Source organism: Rhipicephalus microplus, chromosome 1 (assembly GCF_043290135.1).
Source record: "Rhipicephalus microplus isolate Deutch F79 chromosome 1, USDA_Rmic, whole genome shotgun sequence".
Lineage (NCBI taxonomy): Eukaryota > Metazoa > Arthropoda > Arachnida > Ixodida > Ixodidae > Rhipicephalus > Rhipicephalus microplus.
The window spans coordinates 166,175,418-166,199,949 of NC_134700.1; the positions used below are offsets into that span (position 1 = coordinate 166,175,418).

Consider the following 24,532-nt stretch of genomic DNA (forward strand, 5'->3'; position numbering starts at 1 on the left):
CGCATAGCGAGGGTGGGGAAAAGGTATGTGAGGGTGCAACTGCATTACAAATCAACGTTTCCTTTCGTGCCATGTCGCCAGCCTCGCCCAAGGGCAGGCAAAGCGCATCTCCACACTTCATACAGCTTCCTCGTTGAATTCCACTGCATACATAAAAAATAATAATAGTATAATATGACTTAAATACACGTACATGGGTGTTCTTGCACTTCGCCTTCATCGAAGTCCTCCCGCAGCGGGCGGGATTCGAGCCCGCGTCTGGAATGCTTCATCAACGCAACACTTTAGCCGCCGGACTATACAACGGCGGGTGGTTTGAAGTTCTAAGTTTATTACAGCCTCTCTGACTGAGTCACGTTATTCCTGATTTTGCATTCTTTGATTACGTGGTGTGTTTCCATTTATTGGCTCTCATCTCTACTTTGGCTGTTCTGGTATTGCTTGTGTTACATGTGGAGCTATGCATTCCATCTGTAGCCCCATCTTCAATGGTGCAGATTAGTTTTTTATTAGTGTCGCTTCTTCCGGTATTTGTCTAAAGAGAGCGCAATTATTTTTAAGAAAAATAACGTGTATATTTATAGAGTCATGACCGTGCTTATAGTCGGGACTCGCAAAAGAAAAAAAAAAACTGAGAGGTCAAATGTCTTTTTTTTTCAATGAGCGATCATACACAGGTGGGTTCCTTCGATTTCTATTGCATTGTCATGAGAGTAATGAGAATTAACGCATTGTCGTATTGAATCAATCGGTTGATTTTTGAATGATTCAATAAATAAATAAATAAGTCTATCAAATAACAAATCAATATCGGAAAGTTTCTTGCGTCTCGTTTAATCAATCAACGAATGTCTAAATGTGTTGTCTCTCTTTTCTCTGTCTATACTTGCAGGTAGGTTCGCTTTTCCACACAACCGCCGGATAGCAGGACTTGTTTCGCGGCCGAGCTCCGGAGCTCGAACTCCGCGATGCTGCTCGCCGCGTTTCCCGCCGGCTGGTTCGAGCCCACGTCGTGGGACTTCCTCGGTCGCGCTTCGATTTCCCGGCCTCCCGCAGCGTCGACCAGCGGCGGGCAGCACCGCCTACTCCAGGTATATGAGGGCCTCCCGCGATGTCCTCCCGAAACGTCGACGGCGGGGCCGAGAGAAATGTGTCCGCTGTGCCGCTCAATTGCGCCGCTGCGTGAAGCGAATGACCGGAGAGAGAAAGTCGACCTGCCCTTTCGAGATAAGCCTGCTTTCAGCGACAACCGAGATTAAACTTTTAAACTTTTTCTTTTAAACAACGAAAAAAAAGTAATTTTCTATGCGATGTGTACCTGTCGGCTTTGCTCTTTTGTCCGCTTCGGGTTGTCGTTTATGTAAGAGGCCGTGTCGTGGGTAAAATGAACCGCATGTTGGGCAAACAGAAAAGACGAAAAATAGAAAATGGACATTATATATAGAGAGACTCCAATGGGGCGACATTGTCTCCTAATCTGGAGCGCCTCTGTGCGGCTCCTGTGAGTGCGTAGGTATATACAATTCAAAATGAAATTTGGCAGGTCCGGTACGCGTGCAATTGAAAAAAAAATGAAGGGGCACACTTACAAATATTGCATATTTTATTGGTTTAACGTTTCGCCGAGGCTGCGTCTTTAAAAAAAATACGTTTTGAAATACGGAAAAAAATAGGGTAAAGTTGGAAATTTTCGGCAGTCTGTAAATTCATTTCATCGTCAATACACACACTAAGTGCCTAAATTCACGTGAAACTTTTGATCGGTCGGAGGAAAGCAACCAAACCAGTGAGAAATGTGAAATGTCCGCCAAACTTGTGAAATTATTCCAATGTGAAATTATTCGAATGCGCAAAAGGGTGCGCACCCAGATGATGACGTGGCACAGATGATGACGTGGCACATTATGCACAGAAGTGGATCGGCCCGTGCACGAAGTTCGAGATGTGGGTGGTATACAGTTGAAGGTCCAGTGTATATCGTAGCTTGCTTAATTCCGATTCGTGACCCAAGTGCAACGTCAATATTGTCGCGTGTACGACGAAGCACCACCACATTACGATAGTAATGGTATAAAACAGGAAACGATAGTCGTTATTCACTCCGTTACATCAGACGTTTTTTTTTATGACGTGCGACAAGAACTCGAATATTGTTTAGACGTGTTCAGGGCAACGAGGGGACGTATATACATCGAACTGCATCGAACAGGTCTGAAACTTGGCGGGCTTTCCTTTTATGTAACGTAGCTGTGACCTTTTAATCTTTTTTACTTCATTTTCTGTCACCGGTCAGAGGTATATCATAACCGTACAGGGACTCTCTCTCTCTCTCTCTCTCTCTCTCTCTCTCTCTATATATATATATATATATATATATATATATATATATATATATATATATATATATATATATATATATATATATATATATATATATCATAAATTGCCGTGAGCAGGAATCGAACCTATGACCTTTGAATAACGCGTTCGATGCTGTGTTATTGTCTGTTAGATCTCATCAATATTGTGTCAAACCACAGAAAAACGAGCCCTTAGGTATACACCATATATATATTTTTTCTAACGCTACTCCACGAAAGTATAGAGCGACTTGCTACCTTCGCTTGGCGCCTCTGTTTCGTGCCTTGTGGTGTACAGGTATAATAATAGCGCGTACTGGGACGCAGGATTGGCGTCGGCTGCTGCAGCCATATCGCACTGATGTGCGCGCTCTACCACTGCGGGTTCTGCGTGCAGCATAGACGGAAATGGCGCTGTCGTTGAGCGACGGAAAAAAAGAGTCATCCGACTCGTCCCTCCCTCTTCCCATACCATCGCCACCAAGTGATGATGGGGGGCGTTCCGGTTGGCCGGCTTTGCCGCGCTCTAGATTTTTTCACCACTTGTTTTCTTTTTGTTCTTCTCCACCACCGATGATGCGTGTGTGTCGGCTATATAGCATGCTGCTGCTGCCTTCCGCCTTCCTGACCCCGTCGCCATTACGTGTGTCGATCTGCCGCCATCGCACATTCCGGCGCTACTCAGCACGGCGGCGGAATCGCGCACTGCCAAAGCTCCATCGTTGGCCTCGTCGCGAATGTTTGCGGCCCAGGATACCTCGGCGTTTCTTCTGTATCTTGCTCTTCGTTAGTATTTGTTGTTGTTACGCGATAACTTCTCTGTATGCGTCTGGCAGGCGTATAGCGTGCATGACATTGTGGGACACTGGTTATTAGGGAGCTTTAAGATAGTGTTAGAAGACTTTGCGGGCGCCATATGAGTTTTAGACTAGAGTTTGCCCCCACCCACCCTCTAGGGAAAAATCTAAGAACTTTAGCCCCCCCCCCCTTCCGCCCCCCCCCCAAAAAAAACTAAAATGCATGTAAGCTACACCCTATAGCCTCGACTCCAGCACTTTGCGGGCCGCACCCGCCGCACGCTATTTCAGATTTTCGGCGGCTGAACCACAAGCGCGAACGGCGGCTCGCGTTACGACGTATGGGCAGTGGCAGCGACCGCACCGCAAGGGCTTGCGGTGCGCTGTTCGAAAAGTCCCTATAATCGCGTTCTTTATGTGCCCATGTAGGTTCCGAGTTCTTACGAAAGACGTCTCTGTAGTGTGGTAGCCTGTGCGGATGTCGGCTCGCTCGTGGTACTTTCACCAATCGTTGACGTCTCAGAGGGTGAATGCGCTCTGATGGCAACAATGTTTCCCTGCCCGATGGTCAACGACGCGTGGTTAGATTACTTCATTTTAGCTTGCCTCATTTTACGCGTATGGACGCGTGGGCATTGGTTCCCCTCGGCATGATCCCGTCATTGGAAACGCATCGTTTTTTACACAGGAATTTTGGTGCATCCACACTAGTTTGTGAGTGTAGTTTTCCGATACTGTGCACTTGCTGGTGCCTGGGCAGAATGATTAGCTTTCTCAGCCTGGTATGCGCGCTCGAAAGTTGGTACACGAACGTTTACGAAATTCTTTTGTTTTTTGGCCAATGAAAGCACACCGTCGGCGCGTTAGAGACCGAAACCGCGATCGTCAGTTCAGCAGCGCTGGGTTGTGTTTCACGCATAGCGTGCTGTGGTATGGATCGAGGCTAGCGAGTCTTGCACGCTCGAAGAAAAAAAAAGGGGGTGGGGGGTGGGGGGGGTATCTGTGATATTCCTCGCGTATTCTTGATTCGCCACTTATATGACTCTTTTAAAGGAGACACGTTAACTCTCCTGTGAGTCACACGACTCCCAGAAGAGAGTATATAATAATCCCCAAAGAGAGTTGACGTGCCTCTTTAAAAAGAGTCATATACGCGGCTAGCCAGCACTCCCCGAAATGAGTCGAATGAACCCCCCCCCCCCCACACACACACATTTTTTTTTTCGTGTAGCGTTTATGTTCTCCGCATTCGTATATATGTATAGCTCGGTGTTCTCATCAGCAGGCGCACGAAATTGTTGCGTCTTTAGACTCAGCAATCAGCGAACGCGGCCTGCTGCCATAAAAGGAAATAAAATGCACGGTGCAGTGATTAGCGTACTTTGTTTTTTGAACGCATTGCGTTTCGTTGCGTTCTATTTCGGCTTTTTCGCTTCACTGTAGAGCCCGTCGTGGCGCCGCACGATAGGGTTCGTGCCCGCGGATTCCTCGAGCATTTGCAATCACTAAATGTGACCGTGAAAAGCTTGGCATAATGGTATGTGGTTTGGTTTTGTTCACGTGTTTTAACGTCGCAAAGTGGCTCGGGTTGTGAGAGACTCCGTGTCGACCGTGCAGCCGCGGTTCTTTTAACGTGCACGAACATCGTATACAGTGTATAAACGGGCCTGTAGCATTGTTTATCAAGGCGCAATTGTTAGCGAACTTCTTGCTTTCATACTATTGCGAGATATAGATGTATACGTAAGACACATCGAACTAAGCCATCGCGCGAGGCAGAAGTGTCGGCCCTGACTGAGCTCGATGAACGGTGTGGCGATTAACATAATAGCTATGCCAACACTTGGCCGTGCCAATTGTTGAATTCATGCACAAAGATGGTGTTTTGCGCTTTGTGTTGACCTTCCAACACGAAATCGCCCTCTTAAAAGATACATTGAAGGCTATAGCCCCGGCTGGCGCGATTACGCGTGCAGCATTTGTGTACACGTCAGCTATACCCGCGGCTCCGTCGCATGCCTCGCGCTCAAATACGGAGCCCGCGGGAACCATTAAGAATAGTGCAACGAGACCGCATAATGACGACGTGCGCACAGCCATTCTTATGGCTCCGATATGTATTGCATTCTTATATATACTCGGGAGTGGTTTGGCAGACCGTTTGGCATCGCGGCGATTATAAGCATCTTTGTATAAAGACGGGGTTAGAGCTTACGAGGGAAAGCAAACTAACTTCTTCTTGCTCTGAAATGGCAAAGCAGTCTGTTTGTTGATGCGCTCCTTCGCAGCATAATTGTTATAGGTATAGCTATGCGCTCAATAATGACGACGTAGCGACAAGATTGTCCGTGCTGCGGTGTAGCCTGCGTGCGTGAATATAGCTTTGTCATCGCTGCAGTTACTCCTATGCATAAAAAGAAAAATAAATTAAGCAATCTGCAAGCGCACGCTCGTTTTCGGCGTCTAGGAACATCGAGAGGAATACAAGGGCGGTTACAAGGACCATTCTTTCAATTCCTTTGTTATATTTCATGCGTGAATTCAACTTGTTTATCTAGCTCTGACGCGTCTGTCGTGATATATATACATATATGTCAAAGAGCTGTTCTGTGAATTAACAGAAAAATATGTACATGCACTCGCTTGCTTTCTTTGCTTCTTTCGCCTTGGTATCGGTGCAGTGGTACTGGCAGCACTGTTGTCTCTAAAAGTCTTCCGTGTACAGATACGGTTCTGGCGAAGTCTGAAGCTCCGCAGATAGTAGGTGCTTTAACAACAAAGTCAATTTCCGCATGGCGCACCTACCGATATCTAAACTATGGCGCGACGTCGAACGAAAGTGCGAATTCCGGCGGGCTCGCTCAGTGGTTTGGCTGGTTGTGATGATGTCAGGGACGAAAAAAAAAATACGAAACAGCCGCTTGCACGTTGCTTTCTCGATAGTCTGCTATTGCCGCGCAGTCGCCGTATTTCAGTAGGCTCTCGAAGCGAACTCGACCTCCATCGTTGAGTGACGTGGATTCAGAGTGTTTATACCGATGCGCGAGCTTTTATGCGCGTATGCGTTATCGTTGTCAGGTGAGTCGTCTCCTGATGCGTTTGCGACGGGTCGAATGCGAGGGGTCGGCAAATCAATTAGTAGTGGCTAGTACTCATACTGATAACAATACGCCCTCTAGGTATGCTTCGCATAAGTACGTTCCCCTTTAAAAATAATCGTGTTGCGTGCTATTCGAGACACCCTATCTTCCGCATACTCATGATTGATTGATTTGTGGGGTTTAACGTCCCAAAACCACCATTTGATTATGAGAGACGCCGTAGTGGAGGGCTCCGGAAATTTCGACCACCTGGGGTTCTTTAACGTGCACCCAAATCTGAGCGCACGGGCCTACAACATTTCCGCCTCCTTCCGCATACTCGCGTAAGTCTATTGGCTCGCACAAACACACTGAGATCGGAGCAATATATATCCCGAACGCTGATGTCTCAGCCGAGATGGTGGCAGCTGTGGACGGGTGCTGCCGCAATCCTTTTCGTTCTTCGTCTCGGCTGGCTGCCGCGCGAAATGTATGCGTGGACGACGCAAGGACAGTGGGCCGCAGCTGCCTCCGGCTCGGCCTTGTGCTGTCGGCGGGACGGCTGTTTTGTTTGACGCCCGCGGGTGGCTCGCGCACCTTTCCTCTTCTATGTATGATGGTGTCCTTGCGGAAGAGAAGGAAACGGTTGAGTATAGCGGAAGAAATTGGCGCGCGCCCCTATAGAACGCCGGATGCGCGAACTTTTTTTCGTAAGCTCGTGAGGCCATGCGTGTCTCTTGAAACACGGGTGTACTTTGAGATTTAGGGGCACGTTGAGGAACCGCAGGTGGTCGAAATTTTCGCAGCTCTCCACTGCGGTGTGCCTCGTAATTCAGCTTCTGTCTGTCTGTATGTACTTATTGAGGCATATGTTTCGGCGGACTTTTGATTGTAGTGATGCTTTGAGACTAACTTGTAGCCCCGCCGCGGTGGTCTAGTGGCTAAGGTACTCGGCTGCTGACCCGCAGGTCGCGGGTTCGATTCCCGGCTGCGGCGGCTGCATTTCCGATGGAGGCGGAAATGTTGTAGGCCCGTGTACTCAGATTTGGGTGCACGTTAAAGAACCCCAGGTGGTCAAAATTTCCGGAGCCCTCCACTACGGCGTCTCTCATAATCAGAAGTGGTTTTGGGACGTTAAACCCCACAAATCAATCAATCAATCATGTGAATAACTTGTATTCCGTTTTTTATGTATTAATTAAAAGAAAGAAACCAAATAGACGCGGCGGAGTAGCGATAATGGTGTTCGTGGCGTTGCACGCTAATCACGAGGGTGTACATCTGATTGCCGGTTCCGGCGGCCGCATTTCGATAAGGGCGAAGTGCAATAACCATCATGTGCATATCTACTCCCAATGACCAACCGGTTATCCTGCCTATACGCGCTATGTACATGCCCGTTTCTTTATCCGTTTCTTCTTCTTGATTTTAACGCTGATATTCCTAACCACTGTTTGTTCCCTTTGTGAGAGGGGAACAGAAATTCTGATGGGCAGTGGAAGAAAAGTTCGCATGCAGGTATAACGTGGCAGTAGAAAGCACAGGACCGGCTTGATTGGCGCAACGTGCGAGAGGCATCTGCCTAGCAGTGGGCATAGTCAGGTTGCAGATGATGATGACGACTCAGCTTTGGTGCCATATTAAAAGAAGCACAATAAAGAACGAAGCTACTAATTGGGTAGCTACTAATCTGCTACTGCTACTAATCTGCTACTAAAACTACTACTCTGGGTATCTCGAGAGGAGACACCCAGAAAAAAGTACTTCCATCGATGCACGTCGCGGACTTTGAAGCTCCCAGGATGCATTATGCAGTACTTGATCGCAATGCAACGCGATAACACCCAAGAGCCCTCGAGCACTACGCACGATCATATCTCGACAATCGTATCGATAATCGTCAACCGCGATAACCATATCGCCGTTTCGGCGCGTACAATCGCAGGATCGAATTACTCACGAGGGTCTCTTTGCTTGCGTTCAGTCTTGGGTGAATTGATCCCTAAACCGTGAGGATGCCGTAGAAGTTAACAACGTGATGTGGCAATTATTACAAACGTCGTCAGAATAGACGTATATAGTTCACACATCAGATCATGACTCAATATAACGACGTCGTAGGCTTAAATTGGCCCAAATGTAACGTTACCTAAAACGACCTCATTAACCTAGAATGGTGAAGTACACAGACACCCGCGGCGCTTTGCGCAAAGCGCTTGTCTTCGCCGCTCTCATGCGTGCTCGTGCGGCGGTCATTTTGTGAAACACTGTTTCTCCCCCGACGCAATACTCGTTTCCACTGCGCCTTCTTCATCATTTCCTAAGGACCTCCCGTCCTCCTCTCTCGCTCCGGACGTCTGATACGCCCACACCTTCATTCTCTGACGTCGTGTGCGTACGCATATATACTCGCCCGCTGTTGGCGCCCACGTGCGCTCGCAATTAGAGGACCTTGCCCGATCTCATTGTTCGCGAGGCCGGCGGCCGATTTGGGGATAGCTTGGACCTTATAATGTGCCTGGATAGTCGTGGGCGCTGGTCGTTCTCAAAGCGTGCCGACGATGTATACAGAACCTCTCAAACGAAGGACCCGTGTATACAGCCCTTGATACAACACTCTCGTGTGGATAAGTAGTCTTTCTCAGTACACGTCGTATAGGCCTGTTTTTTTTTTCATGGCTGTCTAATGGCGCTCGTCTTGCTGTTGGTCTTGCGTTTGTGTAGGTGATCTGTTCTCTCTTGTTTAAGTAGGAATCAAGACGTATTCCCGTGCGTCCCTGATAAGATTTTTAATGTTATTTACTTGCTCGAAATGCTACACTTGCGCCGATGCGGCGTTTCATGAATTAGTACACACTACACATAAACGTTCGCAGATGAGACCAGTGTGAGAGGGGAGCGCCCCCCCCCCTCCTTTATAGCCCCCTGTAGAATAAAGCTGTGAACTGTTGGGTTGAGGCACAATATGGCAGGACAGTCAGACAAGCAACGACTGATAGGAGTCAGTGTCAAAGCCGATGAACATTTAGTTCAGGCGCCTACTTTAGCCTGCACGAATTCTTCTCAATGGTCGCTTCAGTGCGCCAAATGACAGAAGGTCAGAACGTCAAAAACATTGCTAACGAGGTGGGCGTTTCCGAGTCTTCCCGTTTAGTACGTACTCGCAGCGACACTGCGCCACTCCCACGCACTGGTCACGGAGGATGGCAAAGTGAGTTCTGTTTACTAGCTTGCTTCTTTTTTATTTCCTTTGTTTTCTATTCGTCTAAATGGTGGTGGCGGGAAAGGGGAGGCAAGGTTTCCTTGTTCCGGCGAAGCGACGCGACAACCGTGCAGTGCTTCTCGTCGCGTCACGCGTTCTAGAGCATGCCGTCGAAGGCACGTTCATCATTGCCGTCCCGTCCTCTCCTCCGCGGGGGCGAGGTCTTCCCGTGGCTGCGACAGGTCCTCGCTCGGGCAGCCGCGCATAACACGCGAGCCTTGCGTGGCCCGCTGCTTGCTTTCCTCACGCCCTGCGTCGCAGGAACCACACTCCACGGGTTCCGGCGACGACGCGTGCACGACGAGTTTCGGAGGGTTACCACCTTCTATTACTTCACTTTCGCCGCTCCCCTTAGCTTCTCCGCTGACGGAGGGTGATGTTGGATGTCCTGCGGCGGGCATTGTCTGCTCGTTGCGCTGCGAGGACCGAATGCACGCCCCAGTGGGACGGACGCTCGTCCTTCTTCCTCCTCGGGGAAGGAAGCGGACCGTGGCGAGGAACGGGTGACGACGATCGAGTCATCTCTAGCCGCCGCCTCCTCCTACATACAGGCCGGGTCGCGCACGCGTTGGCACGCTTTATTTTTTTTTTCCTCTCCCGCTCTCTCTTCGCTGGTTCCCTCTCACCTCTTCCTCTTTCACCCACGGTGTAAGAAGTAGTAGCTTACACCGTGCTTTCACCTCGCCGTCGTTCGGTGCCGTACGGTCCTCCCGCTCTGTTGTTGTTGTTGGCGTTGGCGCGAACAGTAGTGGTTGTAATGTAGGCGCGGACTCATTTTCCAGCTCGATTGTTTTTGTCGCGTCTCCGTCCCTCATTGGGACCTCCCGCCGACCTCGAGACCCTGACTTTTTCTTTTTTCGTTCGCCCGTGTCCGTAGTTCCGTGGCACATTTCGTTGCATAGTTGCGCCTTGCGCGTGTGTGTGTGACGTGGAGCTGTTACTGCTACAGTGGTGGCGATAGTGTTGTGTCGTTTTGCGTTTTCGGAGGTGGTACGACGGGCAACGACGTGCGACGTCTTTGACGCTGCTTTCATCTGCCCCGCCAGTGTGGTTGACGTGCCCAAAGGATGAAGCGCTCCCCCGTCGCTGTCACCTAGCGTTTCATCCGTGGTTTCGTATCTACTCCCTTCTTCTGTTGCGTTTCGTTTTTCTTCAGTGTAGCTCGCGTGGGCTCACTGAAATCCGAACCTCGTAATATATTTTTCCCGCTTTTTTTTTTTCACCGTGCCAAACTTTTCGCGCTGACGAACGACGGCTTCGTGGGGCTTCCAATGTTTCAATTTCGGCTGTTCTCACCGCCCACCTTTCCGTGCTGCGCCCGAGTGTATACGGCTGTCTGCGCTCCGTTGATCATCTGTTGACACGCTGCGAAGTGGATTTGGTGTTGCCCTCTGATCCTCCGGTGCCACGTCGTGCCTCTTCTGATGACTCCTCGAGCGAAGTTTTCGTCGACGGCGAGCTCGGTGAGCCTGACGACTTGTTTGTTTGCTTTAGCAGCCGTTTCTTTTTGTTAGTCCCTTATCTCCGTGCGTCGCACCTCGCGTCGCCTTAGCTGCGCGATAGGCTTTTAACTTTCGCAGGCGCTCGGGCGGTTGAGTTGCATTCTGGAGTTTTCCAACGCGACACGACGCCGCATGTAGTTCGCTCGTTTGTTTGCCGACTCAATTGAAAGACGCTATCGTATTCGCTCGGCGAGTTTATGGTTGACAGGGTTGACAAGTTCTCTTCTATACCTGGATACAGTCAAGTTCCCACTTCTTACTATGCACGCTGATGTCGCTGTGCATGCTCTGGTGTTGGCCCGCTATAGCACGCGCACCGCTCTTGACTCGCATTAATAGTATGCTTACTTTTTTTTTCTCGGTGTGATTCGAACCCTGCTTTTCAGAGAAGGAAGTGACGCATAAAGAAATCGGCTCGTCCTTCGTAAGTAGCTGTATTATCATTATCAACAACCGCTTGGACGACTGTTGCACTCATTGCATCTTGCCGAGACAAGTTTTACTTTGCGAACACTTTGCCTTCCACATTGTTACTGAAGGTTTACGAATTAGTGGGAAACTTGTTTTTTACTGCGTGAATGTTAGTAGCAATCTCATTGCGGGTGAGTGCACAAGATGCTTCAACGTCTAACAACTTTTTAACGCGGAGTTTCGTGACGCTGCTTCGCTTCTGTAAAGTTGCATCCCTCGTGCAGTCCAAGTTAACCTTTTTTTTTTCCTTTGAGGATACATCACTCGTTACCAGGGGGCGCATTGAATAAGTAACTGTGTGACGTGAACGTAACGATAACTGTTCTAGCGAAAACTTGGGATAAGGACGAAAAGGTACACGTATAGACGAGCGCTAAGAATTTTACCCATCCTCACTCCATAACCGATAGAAGGGTGGTAACCATCTGACACGAAATAGTGGCTCGAAAGGAGGAGCAGTATATAGAGAATAAAGGTCATTTGTACCTAAGCAAGTTAAGCAGCAACTCGCCTGAACGGAAGTTCTGTTGTTTCGCTTTGCTGCGGCACTGTACACAGTCACGCTTTTGCGTAGATTGTAATGCTTTGAAAGCTTTATATATGAACTAATAATAACGATAAGTGGGCATATTTATTGATGTACAGGCGCTCCATGGCACTGGCCCGGATGGCACTACGCATGATTGAACTGGGCCGCTCCCATGGAGCGTCGTGGGGTGGGATGTGACTCGGTCTCGGTGTGAGTGGTATACGGTAGGCGCCTCCTACCGTATTTTAGGTCGGCGGTTAGTTTTGAACGAGGCCGCACGTCAGGAGCTCGCTCGGCCGTTGGTGATGTTCTCATCCGTTTCGCTTGCGCAGACTGTTGGGCGATATACGGAGGCTTCTAGAGTACGCGTTTTTCGAGGTTTGACCGCTATTGCCGAGTGGGTTTGAGTGACTGACGGTACCTGCGCCAAGAATGAAACAAGAGCGATTTGACGCCTTTTTTGGGCGTCCTAACGCGCCGCACGTATGGCTCTGTTTTAGGACACGTGAACTTTATTTGGGTGGCATTATACTCTCTTCTAAGAGTCGTGTGACTCCCCCCAAAAATTAACGTCCACCTTTACAGAAAGTCATATTGTAGCAAATGGCGACTCCCAAAAAAACAGCAGCACATACTGTGTATATATGTAATTTTCTTTAGGTGTATTATATCACGCTATATTTTCTAATTGTTGCTTGAGTTGTTAACGACCAATTGATCGATTGTTTCGTGACTCTTTTGCGACAACTCTAGTCAAGTCTAGCAGACTAGCACTCATATTTCGTACTACTAGCAAAAACTTAGCATGTGTAGCAAGCGCTCGGAGTTACTAGCTACTTCGAACAATATAGCTCCGCTGATGGTTCCAGCCTGGCGCCGTAAGTGTAGGCTGTCCTTTTTTTTTTCATGCTCCCCGGCAACATGAGTTATATAACACACTCTCGCACGCGCTCGATGCTACGATGTTCATAATTCTTTTTATTTCGCGAACATTTTTCTTACCTGCTACCACTGCAAAGCCATTTCTGTGTGATGTGAAGACATTACTCTATCGGAATTATTACAAGTGATGAAGCTCATTGAAATTTCGCCGGTTTTCTATCTCGCAAAATAAAAAAAAGGACTTTGAAAACAAATGAAAGCTTAGAATGCAGCGAAAATTGTGACAATGTCGAATAAAATGACTGACGCGTGTTCCAGCATCAGTAATAGTAGCGAAATTGTGGTGCATAGAGAATTGTATGGCGCGCGTGCTCATTGTGTACAAGTTATGCAGAAAATTTCAAGCGTATAAATCGTGCACTGTAAACAATGCCCCCCACCCCCATGTATAGATATTTTTGCATACACGCTGAACAAGCAGGAAAGCGTGTACATCCTCTTTTATTTTACATTCTCTATGTAGTGCTATTTTTGTTGATTAGCAATCTGCACGTCGTCGAGTAGCACCGCTATTCTTGCAAGATGTCATCAACCACGTAGCGCGCTTGTCCAGGCACATTAAAATTTCAGTAGATCTCGGAACTTAAGCAGTGCTTGAATGTTGTGCGTCCGTATACGGCCGCTGATGATGTTTTTTGGGGCAGCATTTTCGGGTAAGCTTTTTAATAACTCGCTGTTGCGTTCGTGTATGTGACAGCTTTTGGTGAACCGCTACTGTTTTTCCAAGTTATCTATGATAATGTGCTTACTCTGTACATATAAGCTTCAGCATAAATAGGCTTTCCCGATCTGATTTTTCAAGTTAATTCAATACGCTGTTGTTTCGCAGAATGAACTTTGTTCACAATAGCTTTGGAGTAGTATATCTACGACTTAACCGTAGTCTAGATGAAAGGGCAGAACAGCTTTCAATATGCGATTCATTATGTTTCCCTTTTTCTTCCCGGCGTCCTTCGCTGTCTGGATCACTGCCTGAACGTGTGACGTCACAGCACAATAAGCGAGCACCTTTTCCCACGATGCTGTGTAAATATCTAGGGCACGTAACGCCACGCAGATAGTAGTTGACTATCGCTTTCTCGCCGTGTACGATTGGATAAGAATAGAGAATGCCGGGAATGTTCATTTGTTGATGAAATAAGCTGACTATCGCCAAGTTCGCTATATAACGAATACGCTTCACGACGCTGGAAGCGTCAGTTAGCTTGGCGAATCGTGTCGCGAAACACGGGCTTTATATAACCGCGCTCCTTATCGTATAGCCTCGAATGCTTGGATATGATAAATAGAATGGGTCGAATCGCGCGAGGACCGTTCTGCTGCGTTTGGCCTGTTATTGCGCGGCATCAATCATATATATCAGCGGTAGTAACTTTCCTGCCTTGCTTTCTGCACTTGTGCGATGGTTGTGACCATTATCGGGGTACCCCACCGCCTGCCTAATAGTCGTTTATCTCTTCTGCGTGATCACTCGGACCAGGTATAACGGAAAGCTCGCACGAAGCGAGCGAATCATGGAGACGGAGAATGAAGGGAGGGTGACGGTTCAGAAAACACCTGCGAAGAACCACCTCGGCGTGGCGACAGAGGAGGAGGGGGATAACTGCATTAACGTCCAATCATGCGAACAGCTTGCTCCGGTCGATGTGCACCCACTGAGGGCTGCACTGCATCCCGGCCAAGTGGACTATATAGGTCTGCCAACGTGAAGGCGTCCGTTTCTGTGCTATATATTACAGAGTTGGAGCATTTCTGCGACCGCATTCGGCTGACCGCTCGGTGACGTGTCGCTCGTACATGTACACATGGTTCTCGTGTCGGCGAGCTTGTTAGCGCGTCGGTTTGCCGCGAGCGGCTCTTCTATACCGACTCGAGGGAATGTCCGGCCGATCGTGCATCTTACACGCACTCTCTGCACACGCAAAACTCGAAGACGACCGGCGCGTAGAAGCCGGCCGCTTCGCGTGTATATATTACGCCTAATATACGCGTAGGATAAAGAGTCCCTCGCGGGTTTCTGAGTGCGTTGGCGCATATGTGTACTGCCCAGGGAGCCCTCATTAGCGCGATGTGGGAACGCCTCGCCTCGCGCTCTTTGGGCGTTGCGGGCTAATGAAGAGAGATGCCTGGCCGCGCGCGGCCGAGTCGTGTGGCGAGATTAAAGAGGAAAAATGAGGAAAGGGTGGCCATGTCGAAACGTGGGCGGCCGTCTATTTTTTAATGCGGCTAGCGGATTAGCGTTAGCAGTGAATTGCGGTGAAGCGAAAGGACCAGGAAGAAGCGTGTTTCAACGTGAGTACTGCAGGCGTTGCGCGATATGTTGTTAATTACTAAAACCCGTTATTTCACTCAAAGTGCACGGAGCGCATATGTCTGCGCTTCCGCCAACGTTTGCGCGAGCGCGCGTTATTTGGAAAAGCGGTGGTCTTCGAATGTGGAGGCTTGGCCATTTCAGCCCACTGTTTCTTTTCATTGTTTTTTTTTTTTTGGCGCTGGCATGGGTATACGTTTTCCGGCTGTCAAGGACTTTTCGTGCGCCAGTGTCTGGATGGCGTCTCGGTTTCACTTGGCTCGTGGTCCTATGCGCGTTGAATGGTTGTTTCCGTTGCATTGCCCGAAGCGCGAGTTTGATGCATGACCTCGCAAGTTATATATACCTTCTCTACGAGTACGGATTGACCAACGTACTTGTTTTTTTTTTTTCTCCGCTCATCGGGAGTCGGGAAACAAGGTCTCCTTTCTCGTTTGTGGTGAGTTCGCAAGAAGCTGAGAGTGTTTTACGAACCCGGAGTTTTTTCATACTAACCCGGGCTACGCTATAAGAGATGCGTTACCGTTAAAGCTGTGTCGGGCAAACGCTGGGGTTTCAATGTTGACAGTATGCAGTGAGCTTACAAACGTGACAACTTTAATAACCGCGTATATTGCTGTGTATTGCCTCGTCGAATTCGTGAGCATTTTATTCGTAGCTTTCACAATCGCCTTCTTTGGCGTATTTGGTGCGGCAGCACTTTTCACCATTTACATCCATAGATACGCAATTGCTATAGCCAACAAACACACTACTAACTGATCCGGTTGCAAAATGGCCTCTTTCGTGAGGCTGTTTAGGCTGTGCACGAAGACACTGTACAAACGAGGTACCGTATAGTATCGACGCACTCCCTTATCCACTCGCGGTATACATACTGCATTCTTGCGGCGGGCTGTTAGTTTTGTCAAGCCCGCAGATTGATGGGTTCGCGGAGTTTGCTTTGGCTCGCGCGGGATCGGGGCAAACCACGCACACGGATACTGTAGATCCTGTGCAAGTTACACACGCAAGTTACGTCTGTGTCTGCAGCTTTCGTGCGTGTCCCTGGAAACTGCTCTATGTGGGCGACCGTCGGGTCCCGCGCGGTTTCAAGATGGGCGGCTCATTCTTCTTGTTTCTTTTTGCACTATTCGTGAGCACGTCACGCGTTTGAAAAAAAAAAAAAACAATGCTTGTGGAAAGTGGTGCTACAGCTCGCGCGTGTCCATCATGCATCTTAAGGTTTTGCGCAGTAACCGCGAAATCGCGTTGCGCAACGCTGCTTGTCGAAGCGCGTTAGTCTGGAGGCAGGAATAGACGTGGCTCTTGTAGGCGCGTCGGCCTGTAGTTTTGTTAGCAAACGATACGCCCGAGCGAAGTGCCCAAAGAATGCTTGTTACTAAAAGTGAGGTAGAGCGCGCACAGTGTTTGTGCCACAACTGAACTGAATGTTGCTTGCTTCACTTTTTTTTCTCCCTCTAAACACGAAAGGTTCATTTGTGAGTCGAGGCTTTTTCGTCTTTGCACGTGTTGCGCCTCTGGATGTGGTCTTAAGTACGAAGGGATGATGCTAGTCTCTGCAGCTTACCAGGACGCCTTGGAGCTCTTGAATCGTTGTAGACCTCGATGTCAAAGCAGTGGCGAAATTTCAAGAGTCGCATTATCGCAGTCTTTGGCGTACCGTCAGCGCTTTGGTTCGGAATCAAAGATCTTACAAACAGTGTATATTCGACGGGTGCTGCTGTACATTCCAGTGCTTCTGTGAAACATTACATTGATGTGCTCGAACGTTCTGAAAGCATGTTCTCTCTCACACCTGCGTTGCGCATACACATATGGTCAGACCGCAGCCAGTTTTCTTTCTTATTAGGGTGGTGGAGAGGGCGGAAAAGGGGGCACTTGCGAAGCCCTTAGCTTTGCCGAAAATAAGGCCCCTTTTCCCCGCGTTAGTGTATGCCATTACGTATCTGAGCGAATCTATTTCTCTCTTTCCTCTCTCACTTAAGATTTGTGCAGTGGCCCGGCCTCGACCCGTCATACTCGACGTTCTACCAACACTCGCTATCTGAAGCAATATTGACAAACCTTAGCTAAATGATGGGTAACGTTGGTCAATATGAACTTCCTAATGGTTAATGTTGTCCATTCGTTACTATTGATTGCTAACGCTGGCTCTGTGGTGGTAAACGTCACCTAACGTATAGGAGTTCTCGTTCTCGGCGGATTTATTGACCCTGCCCGGCACCGTTCGAAAAGACGTGACTTTGCAGTGCTGGCTCTGACGTGGTTTTGCACTGCTTCAGAGATTGGAGGCACCTCACCTGGTTTTACATTGCCTCCGTGATCGTTCCACTTTGTACCAAGCTGCGATATCACGTGGTGGCGTTACGTTACGTGGCATGACATTACCGTCCTAATGACGTCAAAAGAAATGTGCGTGAACTGTGACGTAATGCGGTCACGTCATCACGTGATGGCGATTTGTAGCATCATCACTCGTGCCCTATGCCACCAACGCCAATGGTCGAAATTTTGTGTTTCGTGAGCTGTTTAAGGTTTCCATCTTAAATAATCGTTCATTCGTAATACGGTGACCTCGGTTGCTTCTTCCTGACCTTTTCTAGTGCCCGAATGATACGGTTCGAGAAGCAGCAGCCCGCTGTGTATGCCGTACAGAAAAGGAGCCCGAAACACCATGGTCATTGCTCTGTGAAGCATCTCGGCACACCGAATCAGAATGCAATATCGCGGATGGCCCCCTTTGTGTGAAAGGCACGCGCCGCCTGTTCTGCCTTCCGTCCTGCTCGCCCGTGTGCCGAGCGCCGCGCCGAAAGCGTGGAATGCGCAACCGGTGGTCTCCTCCGCCTCCGACAGACAGGGTCGCACCGAGCGACGCGAATGCGATTACCGGTTGCACCGGCCGGTCAGCTCGTCCTTTCTGCTTTCCGTTTCGTTGTTGCACCCCTCGCCCCTTATTTTCTGTGTGTGTTTTTGCTTGCGTTTTATCGAGTGGTATTTATTTCTTTTTTTCCGCGTATTGTTGCTCGAATGCTCGGCCTGTAAAGCCCTCTTTACCCCGGCCCTTTTCCCGTATTCCTGAATCCACCAATGGCCTCGCCAAAGAAACGTCCACGGATGAGTGTTTCACTGAGGCGCATTCTGCGACTTGCTCCGCTCGCCACGGGACGCGGCATGCCTCGAATTTCTGGAATGTTCGCTGGTCCGGTGACCTCTGCGCTGGGTTGTTCTTGGTCACGTTGTTTATCTTGCATCTTTTCTCATCGAATATTAAATGTGCGAGTGCAGGAGAAGTTGGCGGTTGCTATCATCCGTGGCGCGCCCTGCTCTTTCTTTCGGCGCTGTAATGCATAACGAATGTTGTCTGGTTTTGGATCAGCTACGAAACAAATGATAAAACACGACACACCACAGGCAATAGGCAGTCACCTACCAAAACATTCCTTCTAGGAGTGGTGTACATAAAGAACGCAATACTTAGTTCGTCTCTCTCTCTCTTTCTCTCTCTCTCTCTCTCTCTCTCTCTGTGTGTGTGTGTGTGTGTGTGTGTGTGTGTGTGTGTGTGTGTGTGTGTGTGTGTGTGTGTGTGTGTGTGTGTGTGTGTGTGTAATACGTAAGGCTGAGAGGTACGTACGTACAATATACGTTCCCGATGATAGTGCGTGATATTCTTTCTTCTTAGGCTGCCCAAATAACATGCCTTGCATTTTCTTTCATTTAGTTTTTTGCTATATCTCTCTCTCTCTCTTGCTATGACATCTCTTTTCTATCATCTCTTAATCCCCTTACCTAGCGCAGGGTAGCCAGCCGGTCTAAGAACTGGCTTACCTCCCTGTTCTTCCGCTTGTTTCTTTCATCCTCCTCATATCTTGCTATGACATACAGAATGGGTCGTCCTGATCTCTACAAGAGCATCACGGGCGCAGTCTTGTGTCTTCTTTTTGTGTTCATCACGCACGCGAACTTGTTCTGAATGGCAGCAACCTCATAACGCCACTGGTAAAACTATAGCGACGCTGCGCGTAAACCCGCGGAATTAGAATGTTCCTCAGTTGTCTAATACTAAGTTACAAGCCTTTATTTACGTCCGTATGGATGACGATTGTTGCGAATATGCGACGACTTTGCGCAGTGCTTTCCCTCGGCATGGTAGGTTTCTCGTTGCAACCATGGGCTACGTTATGCAACCGGTAACGTGAAGTCCTAACCAACAAGTACGTGTTACAATGCGCCAGTGCGTGGCGTGCCCCCTCCACTTGCGCGTCATCTACGTATGCGGCAGAGGACGCGCAGCTGCACGTAGCTTCGCGCCATCCATTTTTAATGGGAAAGGACTTGCGTAGAGAGAAGGTACGCGACGCGCTGACGCGTTGTAACGCGTGCGTGTGGGTAGTGTTTTATTGCGCGCTTGCGGTTCGTACACGTCCGTGTAGTTAAGGTTCTGTGTGTATTCCAAATCGCTCCGGTCATGTCCTTTGCTATAACTTAAGGGAAACATCGCTTGTGTAGTTTGCGTGCTCAATTTACGAACGTGTGTGGGTGGTAATTTTCGAAGTAATTAACCACAAGTGTCGATTGAGGCTTTTGGGAAGCGAGTACGCAGGTGATGTTCAAATCATGGCGCCAGAGATAATTTCTGTTATAATAACGGACATGAATCTAGAAGGTCGTTGGCTCTCTTAAACAGCTTATGCCGAAAAAATAAGGAAACTGTGAAGCCGTAAGTTACGTAATGGTCGCCATATTTCAGGCACAATTTACCATATATATTTCTATCGTACACTACTATTGTGATCTCGCTATCTATAGCATCTACGTAAGAATAAAAAAAATCTGCACTCCCAGCGGCGCATTTGATTAGGCTCATTCCCTATCGTTATTCGTTTTTCCCTCCTACGCCCTCAAATAGACGCGCTTGTATTACGTGCCCAATGTATCTCTCCTGCAGGAGAGCTGGATGACGATACTCCAACTGGAAACTGCGCTGCAATTTTCACCTCCGGGTTAAATTATACCGTTAAACCGCGTAGTCGGGACGCTGTTACAAATTGAAGTTTTCTTGATTTCTGATTGAAGCCCGGGCATCGCTTGCGCACTACGCCGTTCAGAAAACGGTGTGAAGCTGTCATTTGGATCGCAGCCATCTTTGCCCTAGAGAGCAGCGGGTTGTGATTGCCGGTTTTCGCCGTATTTTTCTCGCCTAGCTTTTTAATTCTTCGTCCTTATAATAGTCCTATTTTTTCATAGCGTACTTCGAGCGGTTAGGTACTGTGTTCGGGGTAACGAAACTCAATATCCCTTTCTCGGCTCTCGATACCCGGCGTTCTCCGACTTTTGGAAAACGAGTCTGAACGGAAATTACCGCGCGCGTGTTTTGTTTTTCTGCCTTTCTTTATCCCTCTGATTTTTTTTTGTTTTCGCCTTGTTATCGCGACGATGCCTTTCTTCGTTTTTTTTTTCTTTTGTCGTTTCAAGGTGCTTTAGCACATGCATACGCCGGGAATATATTTAGAAACTGGGTCGTTGTGGGACAAAAAAAAAAAAAAAAGACAGAGGCTTGGTCGATGACGGAGTATTATGCAATATGGGACCGGAAGAGATGGATTGAGTATGAATGTGTGGGAGAATTATTCGTCATATTGGTTTTATAACGTATACAGCTTGCGAGCAGGGTATGCATTAAAGCCCGTACATACTTCTGGGTTTACTCTATATATGCCCCGCCGTGGTGGTCTATAGCGGCTAAGGTACTCGGCTGCTGACCCGCAGGTCGCTGGATCGAATTCTGGCTGCGGCACCTGCATTTTCGATGGAGGCGAAAATGCTTTAGGCCCGTGTGCTCAGATTTGGGTGCACGTTGAAGAACCCCAGGCGGTGCAGATTTCCGGAGCCCTCCACTACGGCGTCTCTCATAATCATATGGTGGTTTTGGGACTTTGAACACCACAAATCAATCAATCAATCATCTACTATATGTATAGGGAGACCGGTTTGATATCGGTGCGTGTTAATATGGTCGAAATTTCCGAAACGCTCATCCACGGTGGGCCTTTTATTGGTGTCGTGGCTTTAACACGGGCAACAACAGAAATTACAACTTCTGTTTTTGAGTAAGCATCTGACGTTTTTTTTTTTTCTTTTGAGGGGCGTATTGCCAGAATTTTTTTTTTTTATTCGTGAGGATGAAAGTTGATGTGGGGTATTACTGGGTTGGTGGCGGGGGTGCATGATTTGTTTGGATGCAAGTGCGTATGTATGTTCGCACATATTAACGTTCCCAGATAATACACACATACGCAATGTAAAAATTATGTGGTGGGACCACATAACGCCTCGGATATTATTGCCACAGACGCCCCCCCCTCCCCTTTTTTTCGTTTTTTTTTTGTCGCCGACCTATTGCACGTGCAGATAATGTAGTACGTAAAACGGGCCAGAATGTGTGAGAGCATTCCAGGTTATTCATCTGTTAGGCTTGATGCGCAAATGGCTGATTTTTTAATGGAACAAACGTGCGGCCAGCAGTGATAATGCTCGTACTTTTTCGGCCGCCTGTATAAATGCCGACGTGCCTTGCCGCGAATCAGATCATTGACGGCCGACGCTTTGTAAGTGCAAGTGTGTATTTGTTGCAGTCTGACTTTCAGTTTTCCGCGGCTGCAAGTTGGGCCAAGTAAAGAAGTTTATCTAGAACATGGCGACTGCTGCCATCGTCGACGTCACTGCCCCGTAACGCTATTGTAGCTGATAAGCCAGAATTTCAAAAAAAATCGAAAAAATAAATAGAAAAAGTAAATTATAACATATAATCAAGGTAGATACTCACTAGTCGGGCCAAGCCCTTTAAAAAGTGCAAGTTTCTCTGGCTTTCTCTTTTTTGTATTTATATATATATTTTTATCCTTATTTTTTTCTATTTCAATTTCTCGCTTCCTTTTTTTTCAAAATCTGCACGTGGTTTTAATTAAAGTGCTCCGCACTTTAATATCGTCATCAAGGCGCTCGCAGAAGTAGAGGAAAAAGACTTTCTTGGTGGTGCGCTCGGATAGCAATCTTGTTTTGCCTGCGTCGTTACTACACGCGTGACGACGCCAACACACAACAGTCTGACATCGCACACTGCCAGTGATGGAAGTGCTGCGCCAATTGCGCCAAACTGCGCCAAGACAGAAATGCTGCTACATGCTGCGCCAAATGGCTGTTTTTCGCGTATATTGCGCCATGCCTGCGCCGAGGCCAACGTTTTGTGCCTCCACGGCCAATGGTTCCGAAACCGAAACAGTGCCGAAAAAGCAGCCAAGCCAAGCCTATCTTCAGCCACTGCTAGCCGAGTGTGAAGCGTTGGCTAGTGGCCAGAGAACGTCGCACCAGTCACACGTGCTGGGCGCATTGGCCGTTACGGCAGGCAACGAAATGGCTTTCACGAGGAAAGGTAAGCCTGTGACTTGTGTCGTTGACGCCTGTTTTGTGTTGGCTGATGTGGATATAATGCTTGAAAAGTTAAAGTTGAAGTGTTCGAGCCTCCGATTGTTATTCTTTGTAAAACCCTTGATGTTATTGTGCTTTTAAGCCTACTGTTTATTGTCGCGTTTTTGACGCACATTTCGTGCTGTTTTTGGGCGCATTTGCTTTGGATGTCCCCTGCTGTGACACCAGTAGCCCCTAAAAGTACCGGAATTATCGAGGGGCTCGTCTTTTCTTTGTTCGACATAAGTCCTATTTTTATATCGCACATTATTAGCTCTGAACTGACGTGAACAAAAATATAAAAGGCACAAATGCCAATAGGTGCATTTATTAGCAAGTTATTCGTGGAGACTTGTATTGCGGGATCACAGCTCATTATTTTACATTGTTTGTTTGAGATTTGTAACTGTCTCCACGCAGCACGGTTCAGCGCAGTAGCGGCAGTAGTTCGTACGAAGTGACCGTGCGGCATCAGCAGCCACGTGTTATGTATTGATGTGCGCATGAAGTTAATATCGTGTAACCTTGATCTGGGCCATATCGCGCTTATCTGTACTGACTGAACTCATAATATATTGAATTTTGGATTTTTTAAAATTGGTCGGTAGCATATGAAACGCGGTTGTGAAAATTAACAGCGCGCCTGTTGCCGTAAATTTTTATATAATCATAGCATTGTATAATGATATTACCGCGCCTTGCGATACCTATTTCAATTAATATTTGTGCTATAGTGTGGCAGCGCATCACCAAGCAGGGAACACCAGAGCTTGAATTCAGTCGATATCAGAGTGGGCAATTGACCTTTAAAGTACATCGGTTGCGGCGGAGCGGTGTGCACGGAGAAGCCAAGCGAGAACGCAGCGGGGTTTGATGTCGGTCGGAATTGCGCCTCCTAATATGTAAGCAATCGCGCGCATTTGTACCAGGCAGGACTGAGCGCGAGCGTCTGAGGGTAGTGGGACGTAATCAGGCGCAACATGCCCGACTTTCCGTTCGCGGAGAGGCGCCTGTGGCGCGGCGATTTTGTCGTTGTTTGGAGTCCGTTTTAATTCTGTAGAACGGCATCGCGAAGGCGATTCTTACAACGCTGGTAATAGTTTTGCCTCAAAATTTCAGACACTATTTTCTCTTGCTCGATTTACCGTGCATTTGCAAAAATAGATATCCAAGTTTGTGTTTAAGTTGTATTATCAGAAGTTTGTCTGATCAGGGCAACATTTTTTTTCAGGTCGTCAAAGCAAGTTTAATAACCAAGTGCTCAATGAGATTGATTCCAACGGTGACATCATCTCTGTTTGGTGCAGACAAGGGATAAAACAAGAGGAAGCGTTCTGCACCATCTGCAACACTATCATAAACTGTGCACAGCATGGTGTAGCGGCTGTCAAGCGTCATGCTGCCAATAAGAGTCACGTTGAGTTGTGCACTCAACATAGAGATGCTTCTGGTGTTCTAAAGAAGCCTGCTACTAAGCAAGTTCAGCTGGAATCATGCTTTGCAACTGGGCCAGGACTTTCGGAGGCAGACCGTGCTGCTCGAGCAGATACTTATTTTGCGCTTGGAGTGGCGTTGTCTGGGATCCCTTATACATACGGAGATGTAGCAACGAAGATGATGCCGTTGATGTTTCCAGACTCTAAAATAGCCAAGGAGTTCCAGTGTGGTAGGAAGAAGCTATCATACATAATTTCAGATGGCCTAGGTCCATATTTTAAGAAGGCAGTCACAGATGAACTGAACAGGCCACACACATATTACACAATTCAGATCGACGAAACACCGCTCCCAGAGCAACGCTGCCAACAGCT

General features: G+C 48.1%; 1 protein-coding gene across 2 annotated transcripts in view; it reads left to right on the plus strand.

Moving 5' to 3' along the window:
• Nucleotides 1-24,532, plus strand: part of RhoGEF3 (Rho guanine nucleotide exchange factor 3) — a 439,898-nt gene that overhangs the window by 86,451 nt on the left and 328,915 nt on the right. Inside the window, exon 1 of one of the 2 annotated variants that reach the window (XM_075887586.1) lies at nucleotides 10,678-10,962. The exons of the other annotated variant lie outside the window; for it this stretch is intronic. Within the exon in view, the coding sequence (XP_075743701.1) occupies nucleotides 10,924-10,962 (39 nt within the window). The 5' untranslated portion in view covers nucleotides 10,678-10,923. Of the gene's footprint in view, nucleotides 1-10,677; nucleotides 10,963-24,532 lie in introns of those variants that run through there. 2 annotated transcript variants of the gene reach the window in all.